Source organism: Falco peregrinus, chromosome 3, assembly GCF_023634155.1.
Source record: "Falco peregrinus isolate bFalPer1 chromosome 3, bFalPer1.pri, whole genome shotgun sequence".
NCBI lineage: Eukaryota > Metazoa > Chordata > Aves > Falconiformes > Falconidae > Falco > Falco peregrinus.
Window position 1 is genome coordinate 103,643,341 of NC_073723.1, and position 14,019 is coordinate 103,657,359.

General features: G+C 44.9%; 1 protein-coding gene across 3 annotated transcripts in view; it reads right to left on the bottom strand.

Annotated features, from left to right (window-relative positions):
• The window catches only part of SLC66A2 (solute carrier family 66 member 2), a 65,738-nt gene that overhangs the window by 12,206 nt on the left and 39,513 nt on the right, over positions 1-14,019 (bottom strand). For all 3 annotated transcript variants that reach the window (XR_008746463.1, XM_055799590.1, XM_055799591.1), the window contains one exon: positions 10,615-10,831. Coding sequence is in view for 2 of the 3 variants with exons in the window: in XM_055799590.1 (XP_055655565.1) it covers positions 10,615-10,831 (217 nt within the window). In the remaining variant the exon portion in view is untranslated. The remainder of the gene's footprint in view (positions 1-10,614; positions 10,832-14,019) is intronic.

A 14,019-nucleotide genomic window follows, 5' to 3' on the forward strand; every position in this document is an offset into this window, starting at 1 on the left:
AGTGTCAGCTTAATGTAAATGGTGCAGAGCACACCTAAATTACACCACCCTTCAGCATTTCACTCGTGAAGTTGCTCTTGAGCATCTGTCCTTCTCTGTCTCACACCTCCCACTCAAGGCTTTAAATCGATGGAGCTGCGGGCACAGCTGCTGGTTAATGCTGCTCTAGGTGCTCTCATGCTGCCCATTTACTCCCCAGCCACTCAGCACAGCTAGCTGAACCAGCCACCTTGCCTCCCCGGGGCCCCACAGCCCCCACCCAGCAGCAGATCCCAGGAAGCAGCACCCTACCCTTCCCACGGCTTGCCTCCCTGCAGAGCAAACCAGCCCGCAGCCCGGCTGCTGCCGCTGCCTGAGCTGCACCGCTGCTGCGCCCTGCAGGGCCCTGCCAAGGGACGGCAAAACAATGTCCCCATGTAACACCACCCGTCGTTCTAAATAACCTAGGATACATTCAATTTGAAAGGTAATAAAAAAATGGGAGGGAACAGAGCTTTGCTTCAGCACAGCTGTGCATCCCAAGGCTCAAACTGTAACACTTCTAAATCTTCTTTTTTTCCTGCCCTAGACAACAAAGAAATCAGACTCCTCATCCAATTTAACTTGAGGTCATTTGAGCACATTTTTCCCTTCACCCTCCTGTGGTAAGCAGCACGTAGCCCGAGCGCACCTTTAGTATTCCAGCTCGGGAACTGCAGTTGTCACTTCAGTGCCATACAGGAGGAACGGCCCCAGCTCTGGTACTGACCTTGTTCTAGAGGACTGGCGTTCGGTGGTGGTCTCCAAAGCCAGTGCCCCTGAGGACAAAATCTAATAATATTGCAGTCATTACTTTTCATGAATTAATCACATCCTTCAGCTAGTAAAATGCTTCTCACATTCTAAAAAAAACACTGGAGAAATGACAACCCCAAACACACTAGTGTGTAAGTAAGAGTGCTCACTCAGGGACAAAGTCCTACCTTCCAGTCAGCTTATAGCCTAGAAATAAGTTAAGATTTTTGCAGGAAACAAAGCTCACATTCTTCTCAAAAGCACTTTACTGCTGTAAGGAAATAATCCCTCGCAAGCTCTGTATGAAGGTATGTCAGCACCTGAGTCTTCATATGAAATGCCAGGTTCTGCCCTCTGCTTCCACACGCACATGCATGCACACAGGTGCAGGTGTGAAGCTCCTGGTGACAGTGATGCACCACGCGCCCGCGTGCTGCTTCTCACAGCAGAGCCCTGCGGGAAGGCTGGGCTTGGTCAGAAGGTGCCACCACAGACCTGCGCCTTGTGAGCCACGTCCCACCGGCAGCACAACCCCAACCCGCGGCAGCTGAGGGCAGAGCTGAATGCTGTGGGGTGGAAACAGAAGTGTCACAATCACAGCCCATACACTGTAGCATGACACAAATCTTAAAATTTCATCCCGAGTAGGGTCTTTGCAGCCCAGAAAGGACTGACAACCCCCAACCGATCTTCATTCCCAAACTGCTGCCGTTTGCCCCTTTGCACACTATGAATTTCGATTTAGGAAAATCTCTGATACAAGATTTAGTATCTGAAGGGACGGGACTTCCATCACTATCCTGAAAGCTTACCTGGCAATGCCAGGACATCTTACTTGGCATATAATCCCATTCCCTTATGCAGACATATATCACTCCCGGCCATCCTCCCTAGAATAAATTAAAATCCTACCTTTGAGCCTCGTTGAAACAGCATTTTCTGACACCAGGTTAGTTTCTTCCTACATCCCACTCAAAGAATGCTACAAGCACTTCCTCCCATCTCAGTTTTCGGGCAGATCATCCAACACGTCAATCACCACACTTCTCACTCTTCTGCCTGCTTGCCCCTCTGTGTCTGAGGAGCAGGGGACGAAATGCACCATTGCAGGTCAGCTTGTAACAGAAAACCTCTCGTCTTTCTTTCCTGACCATCCTGCAAAGTCACTTCCCAGCCTAAGCTCCACCAGCCTCTCTTTCCTGCTGTTCTACTTCATCTATTAACCCCTTAAATTACTCACCACCCTGCTCACTTCACAGATCTTCATCACAGTCAGTATTATCATTACAGGTATTCGCATCCTTGCAACTCAGCCTACTTTTCTCCAAACCCAAATCTCATTTTACCTCCATTCTGTATTTCTAATCCCACTCAGCCCTCCTGCACTGAGGGAGGCAATTCTGCAACCGCACAATTGATAACTTACCCCACTTACACAACTGGCTGTGGTGAACTCTGGCAAAACAACACAGGTGCTGGAATTTCAAGAACTGAGGTACTTTTGTTCTCAAATTTGTTAGGTAATAGAGGAAAAAGACATTTTTAGAAAACTTTCATCTCTCAGCTGCCTTCATGATAAACTCAGTTCTGACTTTTTGTGACTTGGCAAGACCTGACCATAACTATGCAAGGCACCTTGCATGACACTTGCCTGCCAGCAGAAAACGGAGTGCCCAAACCTAATGGAATGTTTTTGTAACAGACATACAATACATTTTCTTATATTCATAATTTTCAGGGCACAGACAAAAGCACCAGCTGAGGAGAGCACTGATTAGAGATGCCAGCAGTGCTTTATTCCCAGTACTGTAAAGAAGCCTTGAACTATTTGTAAAAGATGAATGCTTTTGGTTTGAAATATTTGCTTTGAATTTACTTTTTGAACTGATGGGATGAGGTCTCAGGGGAAGAAAAATGAGAAAGAGGTTCAATATGTGCAAGGGCTTTAGCTGTCCACACTGTGCTGCAGTCTGGGTGATGCTGAAGAGAAGCAGATACTGCTGCTCACTGTCAGAAGTGCTGGGAGGGCGAGGGAAGGAAGGTCTCCCACTACCTCCTGGGTTTTTTTACCTGCCTCTTCCTTCAGTTCCTGAAATTCTCAGATGTGTTGAGTGCACAGGACACAAAGAACTGTCTTTGGAGCCTCATATTGTGCTGCTGGAGGCCTTAAAAGAACAACTCTAGGGAGACACAGCAGGCAAGCACAGAGGTGAATGCGGTGCTGGCCACACACATCCACAGACTCAAAGCAGAAAGTGCAGGTCCTTCAACCTGGAGCACGGATCACAGGCTGCTGTAACTGAAAAGAGGGTGTGGAGGAGACAATCGATTTGCTTCCTGGGATCAAAACAAAAGGGTTTCATTCTATCTGTTCACATGCTGACAGCACTCTGCCCTCATCCTGAGAGCACTAAAGAAAGACCAAGACTGTTTACTTTCCTGATGTATTAACACTTCAAAGGGAAAAGAAACCAGAAATTTTTCGAGGACTTGAGACTACTTTTTTCAACCTCTTAACTTTAAAACAGCCAGATTCAGGAAAGGAATATGATGTTCCTATCTGTTAGAACCACAAATGAAAAGGGGAAGAGAGAAGTGAAGCTGTAAGTGGTAAGCCTTACAGTTGTACAAAAACCTGGTCCATCCAGTCATGAGAATTGTTTCCTGACTACTCTCCAAACTCCTGCAATCCTGGATGTGTATGCAAAATCCAAAAAATGAGAAACCCTGGGCTATTTTATATAAGGGCCACCACAAAGGACAATAGTAACCAGCTGATCAGGGCCACAGTAGTGAAAGAAATGTCACCAAAGCAAAACAATGAAACAAGTAAAACTTCCCCAGAAAATGATATGAATGCTGGCTGGAGTCCCAGAAGCAATGACATCGACTTTTGCAGACCCACAGAGAAAACTAAAGATCTGAGTAGAAAGAAATGGCACTTAGGAAGATGAATAATATAATCACAGAACTACAGTGAGTGGTAAGAATAGTTTAAAATATGCAGTTTGTACGCACAGCGATAGACAATTTTGATTAACTTAGTACAATATGAAAGGCAGTGAAACTGAGAAATGGCCTGTAAAACATTAAAGATAAGTACAAACCACTTTTTAGTAGTATAATAATTTTGCATTTACCCAATGTATTTCTGGCTCACACTTAATACCTTGATTTCTCCATTTGCCAGGGTCCCAGATTTACCTTTTAGTTCCTAATTATTCTCTTGAAAACTGCCTTCTCTTTTATAACTTTGTCCCCTACGATTGTCCATACAATGCTTCCCGTAATGAAAACCTGCTTCTCAGTTGGGTCAGATGACATGAATCCACAAAGCCATTCTGCTTTTTTTCATATATTCTTTTTTCTTAAACTAAATGTCCCCCACTTCCACCTTCTCTGTTTTGACTGTTTGATATATAAAGCAGCTGCTATTTTAAGAATAAGAGCAGACCCTGTTATACCAGCATTCAGAGGCTACAGTTCCAAAGCCTCAGGGAAAGAGTTCTCTCTCCTCAGCATCTTCCTTGTGTTAGTCCCAGACCAGACACAATGCACTGCTAACTCAGGTCACCACTGTACCAGCCAGCGTCCGCTTTATGTATATGGCATACTCAGAAAAGGAAATCTCTCATGTAGTCATCCATTATCCCTGCTCCTAGTTCTTTCATTTTGCTCTTATTCATGTAATTTCTGTCACTGAGAAACAGGAGCGGGAAAAAAAAAAAAAAAATCAATACTGCCATTGCCTGCATCATCTTAAGTTTTCTTCTTTGTAGCACTTAAGTCATTTTCCAGTTAGTTTCTCTTACTCCTTTACTGAACCTCCCCAAAGAAGCACAGATACATAACAAAGTTGCCATAACAGATATTGATTGCATTTAACATCTCTCTTCAACCGAACTATATTTATTCTGCAGTTAAGCAGCTAATGCACAGTTAGCACCTGAGCAGAAATCCACAGCTCTTGCTACTTCTCTCTAGCTTAGGATTTTGTTTTCTTTTGAACAGCAGAACTCCAAAGTAACTCACTCACTGGAGCTGTTTTACCTATTCGCTATTCAGAAATTCCCTCAGGCTAAAAAAACCCCAAGAAAACCCAGCGGTGGCATTTTTAGAGCACTTGCCCAATCTCTTTGAATTTAAAATCTCACTAGAGGAGGTGGCCAGACATTGGCTAGCTCGTCCTGAATAAACCCTTCTACATCCGTTCATCACAGTACCTGGCTAATCCAATGTAGGCAGAAAAATCTAGCAGCTTGCATTAATCTTCACAGAGTTTGAATAAAGCCAGGATTTGACTGTGGGACAAACACTGTTGTCAGAAGTCAAAAGCCTCTCAAAAAAGTATATAGAGCTGCATGCATCATAAAGGAAAAAGCCATGGAGCAGTACCAAATAAAAGCACCCCACAATAAAATTTTATCTCCCTAAGAAATACTGTCTTCTAGTCATTTTAATATTATGTGTAAGGGGAAAGAGGAAATAATATCTCAGGACATACATTTTATACAATTTCTTTCTTTCCTACCTCTTTACACTGCACTTCTGTGGATACGCTTCAGATAAACACCTGGTCATAACTAGCTCACAGCTGCATTGCGCCTCATAAACCACTTCTGGACGGGAAAGCATTCTCAAAACGTGCATCTCAGCTCCAGCAGCTTCTGAGACAGTAAGCGACAATTGTTTCTCCCTCAGTGACTTGTGGTTTTTAAAACAGGATGATCTCCATGACCAACCCAGTACTGCCACAGAAGGGGCTAAATTCTTATTTTCTTGATTTCATCACACAGTAATCTGACTGAAGGCAATACTGAGGTTTTCCTTATCCAGCCTTTGCAGGCTAGATGTCCTCAAGACGGGCTCACATCAACACATCAGCAGAGTAACTGATTGTGCCGACAAAGTTCTGAGCCTTTGACCCAACGTCAGCAAACATGACACTCAAAGACGTGCAGAAAGGAGGTTCCTTTCAAGCAAACTGAAAACCAGCCCCAGGCTAGCAGGGAGACTCCAGAGAGAGCTCACAGAGGGACAAGCTGCCTCACATCCTGCATGCAGCCAGCAAGAGGCAACCGGGTGCACCGGGCACTCCACAGCTGCTGCAAGACCACCTTGCTTGGGGGACCCATGTGCTTCCAAGCTAATCACTGACGGGCACATTTGGGTATCACCTGGACCGTGGCTTCTGAGACTTCAAGATACATAGCCCAGCTCAGTCCTACTACCAGACCTCCCTCTTCGACCCTGGGAGATTCTGCCATCCAGCGGCTCTGGCCTCCTAGCACCGACTGAGAAGAAACCATTGCTCCACAGGGTTTGGAGCAGCAGCTCACAGTCAAAAAGGGTCACCACCAGGTCATCTTTATGAGCTTTTGTGAAAAACTTTCAAGGAAGGGCAGACAGGAACGCAATACAACACAGCACCCTGGAGCAAATGCACCCTTGTGCAGCCCCGGGGTTAACACACCCTTGGGCAGGACAGCACACCTACAGCTTTGCACAGGCGTGCAGAGGAACACCCCCCTCCTCTGGCATCGCAGTGAGTGCGTACCACCACCAGTGCCTGCACAAGCACACGCCTCCCAGAGACGAGGCTCTGCCGACCCCTGCGCCACAGCACATGCTCCCCCGCTGCAGGAGCCCCACAAAAGCCAGTCTCCCCACAAGGACGCAATTCTCCCAATGCGCTGACCAGCAGATCCCTACCTCACGCTGAATGCTACCTCTTCTCATGACTCCAGGTTACTAGAAGGGGAAAGTGGCTGGGAAGCAAGTATCTTAGAAGGAGCGGGGACACAAAGAAAAATGACAGAGGAAGTTCTCGCCTGTATGGTTTTTGTCACAAAGGAAAAGCAGTTAGTAACACAAGCAGCATCAGATCCCAGCTGCAGCAGTCAGCATCTCTGCCTCCTGGAAGACAGAGAGGGGGGTTGTATTTGCTGCCATGATCTTGGTATACTTTACCACGTAATAAAGAAAAAAAACCCAGCTACAAGTGACAAGCAGTCTTTTAACCTCCCAACGCCTTTTCTTCCCCACGTAACAGTATGCCTCCTGTATTCCAAAGCTCTCAAGTTTTGATGTTGCTTTCCTCCTTTTTCTAACCAAAGCAAACATAAACATACCCATGATCCTAATCTATCCCAACAACAATTAATGTACTTACTCTTTTACTAGGTGACTGGACAGAACCAGCTTAGTTCTTGAACTGAATGGAGATTAATTTAAAGTGATTATTTCCTTGATAGGTATTAACACAATTCACTCAAAAAGCACTTCTGTCAAGGTTAGTACCATAATTAATAGAACTATGGCTGTACTATTTAAGTACTTTTGAATAGCTGCAAACCTAAATGCTTGAATAGAGCTCTAAGTTTCTACAAAGTACTGATTCCAAAAGCAATCCAGTGAACTGCCAAAAAGAACATCATGAAAATTTCTGTTCCTTTGACTGGCTTAGTTCTGTTTACTTAACCATGGGGAAATTTCCACCCTTCAGTCACCAGCCCACCAGGACATACTACACCACCTTCCCCCCACAAAAAAGCTGTTACTCAGTGTGCATCTCCTTCCTGCTTTTATTATTTGCATCTCTTTCCAACTTCTCCTTTGGTCTCTGCCCTCTGAGAACAGAGGAGGAAACTACAGGACTTAATAGTGGTATTCCTACAAAAAGAAGGAAGATCAGAGAAGTAGGGAGAAACGAAGACCTAAGAAAGATAAGAAGTGAGGAGCTGTATCCAACGGAACAGATACCAAAGAACTGGAAGACTTAAATCTCAGGAGCACTACAACAAACGTCACTGTGATTCCGTCACTCCAGCCATGCCCTGTTACAATAAACATAACTGACTCAGCTACAGATGTCCTCTGGGCTTTACCTCAGCTGAGCACGTTTTCAGCAAGGGACTTCTCGGGCAGTAGCAGACTGAAATACAGAGGCAAGGTGACGGGACCCCTTTCACAGCAGATCCCAAAGGGTCCCCTGCCTGCCACCACAGCCACCTGCCCCCTTATATCTCTCACGGCCTCTGGCCTCCAAGTTTGCTCATCAGGACATGACTGCTACCTCAAACATGGGATGTCCTCAGTTTCTCTCATTTAAGCAGAAAGGGGTGACTGGGGGCGGCAGGGGCCTATGGGGTTATTCGATGCCTTTTTTCAGAAACAATACAATGTCTGAGGAGTCTGGCAGGATATCCTGACCAGGTGTGGCCACGTACCATAACCTTATTCTCCATTTCTATTTTGTCAGTTTACATTTAAGAAAGGAATTATTTTCTGAAGTAAAACCAGACAACATATCAGCTGCTGTGTCCCGTTCCGCCCCAACTCACAAGACAGACGCATGTTGCTGCTTTTGTCAGCCAAGCCATGAGGATCTCCAAACCACCCCTCCTCTGGCAGTAGTAAAGGCTCTGATGTTTATCAGGGATGCAGGCGCCACTCACACACCACAGGTGACAGAACTACTGTGGTTTAAGAAGTTACCACCTCCAGAACGTGATAACTGTCCAAAAGATCACTAAATAGAACAGCTTGGCACTCACTGCTCTCCTCCTTAAGCTTAAAGCCACAGAGGCATTTGAACTCATCTCTTTCATTTTTCCGCTGAGGCTGGCTAAGAGCATATCTGGCAGCCAGCCGTTATGGCGCGGCCGATGGGCAGGGGTTCACCAGTGCAATTGCTGCTGACCGGGTAACCATCCACACGCGTGCTATTCTGCACCCAGCAGTACGTAACAGCACAGAGCAGTGGGCACTAGCCAGCCCCCACCTGGGAATACCCCTGCAAGTGCAGAAACTCAGTCCTATCAGTAGCCTGGCTGGACTGTTAGGTGCTCCTTTCAGTGCCCCCTTCAGTGCCCCCGCACGGGGGTCTCTCCTCTGCCACGCTTTTAGACACAGAAGCCGGCACAGGGAGGGAAGTTCAGAGGAAACATCCCCAGCAGCTCCTTCAACAGAAAGTAACACACCAGCAGAATCTCTCACAGTAGAAACAGCCCGGTAACACTTAGAGCCCATCAAGTCAACGCAGGATTGCACGGTGCTAGAAGGGATACGTGGTACCTGCAACATACATAAAGCTGCAATATAACCTGAAAAAAGAAAGGGTATTAACATGTGCATTTGCATGAACATACTCCAGCTGCAGTAAAGCAGCATAAGCTGTATATGGTCTCATCCGTCCCCAGAGCCATTGGTGTCCAATGCCAAGCAAAGTGCTGCTGCTTCAAGAGCAGAATTAGAGCGGGCAATGCATTCTGAAAACCTGCGAGCACAACTGATAAGGAAGGTGACAATCGCTGGACCCGGTTCTGCTTGATGGCAAGGAAATGAGAGGGTTTATGCTATTTTCTCTTGACTAAACACAGCACACTTGCCAAGCAGTCTTGAGAATTCTGCAATTCTGTGCTTAATGCTCTACAAAAACTGTTGTTGTGAAGAACAAAGGGGGTTTTTTTCTCCTTTTGCTAAATAGCATATACAGGAAATTGGAAAATGAAACTCTGAGAGAGTCCCCAGAGAGGCACTAAGGAAAAGCTATCATAATATGGCATTAAGGCAGTATGATTCACAGATAAAAAACGTCAAGGGAAAAGTCAAACCAGAACAAAAAGAAGGACTACTAGGTAAACTACATTCTGGATACCAGAGGTACAGAATTTTCCAAGGCAGCGTGTGCATGAAAAATACTCCAATATTTTGGAAGTAAATTTGTACTAAAGGGGCTCCCAATCAGAAAACGCCTTAAGTGTCTAAGTAAATTTCTGAACATTCCCTCAACAACATTTCAAGCTAAAAAAGAACTTAAAGCAGCTAGTGTTAGTGTCCAAGCCAAACAAGTAAAGGGAACAACATCAACAGACAAAGGAACTAATTGCTTTGGTTTGGGGGCAGTGGCTATTTGTTTTGACCAAAGCAAAAATTATCCCGGCAAGTTTAAAAGCCATGAAAGAGAAGTCATCCCAAAACAATAAAAGACAGTTAGGGTCACAAATGATCCCAGCACTCCATGAACTTAATTTGCTGCTGTACTGTTTCTACAGACCAGTGCACTGATGCATCACAGTGGACATTTTCTCTCTTAAAAAGCTTTACTTTACTAGTTGCCTCTGGGATTTGGAAATCTTCATGTTATCACTGAGATATCCAGTAAACCGTATGAGAAGATAGCCTAGTTTAACACCCCAACAGTGGGCACAAGATTAAAGCTTTCTGTCACACACTTGTTTACAGAACGTTTCCTAGTCATGACTATAAACATCTCATTGGAGCTTTTTTAAAGGTCAGTTACAAGTTTTGATACAAAAAATAAATACTTATGTCATTTGCTACATACACAATAATGTGTGACAAAAAAGTGATGAGTAGGTATGTGAGAAAAAGTGATGAGCTGATATGCAAGCTACACTGACAGAGTTATTCACTGCAGGCTCAGGCTCAAAATATTTTCTTCCTCTTCATTACTTTTGATATGCAAGATCTCTTTAGTCCATTTCTAACTACCAGTGCAGCACAGTTTGAGTTGAACTGCAATATGTTACTAATGGCAACAGCAGTAGTTTTTCATGTTGGTTTCACTAAAATTGTTTCACCTTGGAACCGTGCAGCTGGACTCGGACAATAGGTCAGCCCTCGGAGGTGTGACAGGGCTGCTGCTGCTGTCAGCAGTGCTGTGCTGGCTCCTACTGACAGGGAACTGACTCCGACAGCTGCTGTGTTTTCCAGTAAAATTTAGAAAGATGACATTGCCCTTCCCAGGAGAGTATTCCCACACTACAAAAAGATTAACCTACATGCACACACTTGTTTTACGTAAGACAAACATACCTCATTCCTTCTGTAGACCTGTTCTGGTAGTTACGGTAGAGCTGCGGAACGCCTAACATAGCCTCGGTGAACACTGCAAGGAAGCCCAGCGTTTCCACAAAGAGAGATGAGTCAAGCCAGAGGTAAGTGATGTAACCGGTCACACCAGTGAAGGTCAGGACACACTGCACATAGTCTGTAAACTTGCTCCAATGCCAAAAATAGTTCAAGTCAAAATCTGCAACAGAATAGGAACGGGAGAAGAATAAAATGTTTTCCCAACTGGACTCAAAGTTAACCATGGTGTAACTGAGAACTGGGAAGCATGAGGGAGTCACTGTCAGTCTTTGGAGGTAGGGGAAGGTAGAAAATGAGGGAAAGGATTAAAAAAATAAAAACAAAACAAAGAAACAAAGCAACCCCCCCCCCCAACCCCCATCAAACTCAAAAACACAAGAAAAATACAAAATAGGAGTCCTGATTTGGAAAACATTCTTTGGGTAGTGTAGAATAAAGAAACAATAAAACAAAGACCTGCAAGCTACCAAAATATTTATGAAGATGACTTTCAAAGAGAGAGCATTGACCTTCACGTATCAAATATGACGAACTCTGGATACGACTCTAGCAGAGCTGGCATAGGAACTGTTCACAAAAAAACTTCACAATACTAAGTACCAGCCCCAAGCACATGAACGCAAGCGCTCACTCTCTTCGCTCACTCTCTCTTCCTTCAAGCTGCCTCAATCCAAGCTGCTCAGAAGGTGGCCGAAGCCCACAGCTCCATTCCCTGTTGCGGTGCAGCTGCCTGCGGCGAAGGGCAAGCTGCCATGTGCAGCTGGTAGAGCTTTACTGAGATAGGTGCAGGACTGCAACAAGAATGCCCACTGGAACAAGACCTCCCACACGTCACCGCCCTCCACTGCAAGTGCAAAATGCGCTTCGCTGCTGCCTTTGCCGGTACCCATGAGTGCAGGGTGCACACACCCATTTCTGCATCCATCAGAACAAAACACTCCACCACAAAACACTGTATCCTCTCTTGAGAGCAGAAGGGAAAGAAAAAACCAACCATGGCATTTGCTTGGCACATTAACAGCATCCCACTGGAAGATACGTAGCTATCTTATTTATGAATAATAAAATATACATACCCATTACCATTGACTGTATAGCAAAAATAATAACATAATTTTCAACATAAGAACTCTGAAATAACTGTTTATTAGCAGGTGCTGTTCATGTCTTCCTTTCGTAAAAGCACTTGAAGTTAAAAATTACCCACCTCAGACCAAGTGGATTCTGTTAATTATCAAGACAACGAGCCATCATCCTTACATGGTTATTACAACCAGCCCAAAAATGTGCAACACCCACCACACCACTACAAGATTTCTGCTGCTGCCTCCTCAGCAGAAGTACAGAACGCTACAAAAACGTCTTGCTGTTAACTCGGGTGAGGAAGACACTGACCTCCGTTAAGACTAACAGCAAACTGAGTGAAACGGGACTACAGGCGCCCAGCTACCGAAGGCTACGTACACGTGCCAAGTAACAGTTTCATTTTCTGCATCTTTTCATACTTTCATATTACCAGGCTGCCCCTCAGACACCCCTCATTAACTAGCCTCCCCTTTTTAGTACCTGGCACAGCTGTGCCTCAGGACAACTATGGACTGCATCAGGCTGAACCACAGTATGCTGCCACACAAAGAGGAAGGGCAGACGGGCCAGGAGCCATGTCCAACCTGTACCATTGTCCGTCACCACCCAGAACCAAAATTACATAATCTGTGGCAAAGCCACTGTCAATGTAATGTTGACCTTCAGTGTTTTACAGCAGTGGCTCCTCAGCCTCAGAATTCAGGGACACAAGACTAAATAAAAGGTAGACCCAGTGCCAGCAGAGCCCACACAGCACATGAGCATCATGCATTTCTGGAGGTTTGTGAAGGCTTTCCTTTTTGGAGATGAAGAAGGAACAAAACAGAATGAAGCAGAATAAGGACAACCACAAAAGCTGGAAAAAATGATCCATTTTAATTCATCTCTATTGCATTTTCTGGAGAGGAGCAGAGTCAATGAGGACCTCTGACAAAGTAGATGGAGTAAAAGACACCTAAAACTCCCATTCCTTTCACTTTGCCTGACCTACACCTGCATAACATAAAACAGTGAGAGGCATAACAGAGTAAATTGACACTCATTTTGTTAGCCTCACGAGCAACACAAAGCGAACGGCCTGACCCCACACAACAAATCTGACACTACGCAACTGCCACGCTCACAAGAGATGCTCTCTGGGACAGGCATTTGGCTTACAACAGGGACAGAACAACGAACAGCAGAAGAAAAGGGGATGAAGACAAAGATACAAGTTGGTGAGGTTTCAGGCCATTTAAAGAAAAAGCAACCTAAAGCACTGGCTTTTAATACTCAAAATGGCAAGCGTCTCATTTTAAGTCTGAGCTCTTGCATTCAAACATGCTGGGTGGAAAACCTGCGTTTACTTTCCAGCAAGGGTCATTCAACTTCGATAGCATTCAACAGGTACCATCTCAGACCAACGCCTACAACTAGCAGCTGCTGGCAAGAACACGGGAAGCACACGGACAGTTTCAGCCCTAGAAGAGCCCATCTTAGCCCTTCAGATTTCTATATAATCATGACACCTCAAATCCAAGACTCGGTAGCATAACTTTGGGTCTGGCCACCCTGCTGCCTTGGGCATGCGGGACCCTTGGCCCCTCACTCCTGAAAGCCTCCCAGCAGCTCTCAGGGCTGGCCTGCATATGCTGTATTTCTCCTCCCACATTCTCCACATGCTCAAGGATCACTTTTAAAATACCCATCCCTGTAAACCAAATCCTTATATCCCCAACTTCATTTTCATAATAGAAATGAAAGAACTATATCTACATGGGGGTGCAGAAGTTTCAGAAGTTCACGGAACAAAAAAGCCAGCATTTGTACAGCTACCTTGAGGCCAGCTACAGAATCCATGGATGCAAACACTCAAAGACGAAGTCGCCTCCTGACACACCAGCTGTTCAGGTGCGTACTCGGTACTGCTGCCCCGAGGTCCATTTCCATTCACCTAACTACTAACACCCATGACCTGGCATTTGGCAGCCAAGAAATCCAGTAATGACGAGAATTTACTCATCATCTTTTGTCCAGAAATCTTAAGTATTATTTCTATTATAATAACATGCATAGATGAGAAAACTTATGTGAAAAAGGACTTCAGGTGAAGGAGGAGAGTTAATTACTAGCACAGGAAAGAGAGCGAGATTCTTTTTTGCTCAAAACTATCATAAGCTACATAGTCTCCATTTCACTATACTAGGTTATGAGCAAATTCTAGTTTCTGCTATAAATTTTGCTTGGTAATGTCTTCCTGAAAGAAAGACAAACAAAATAAGA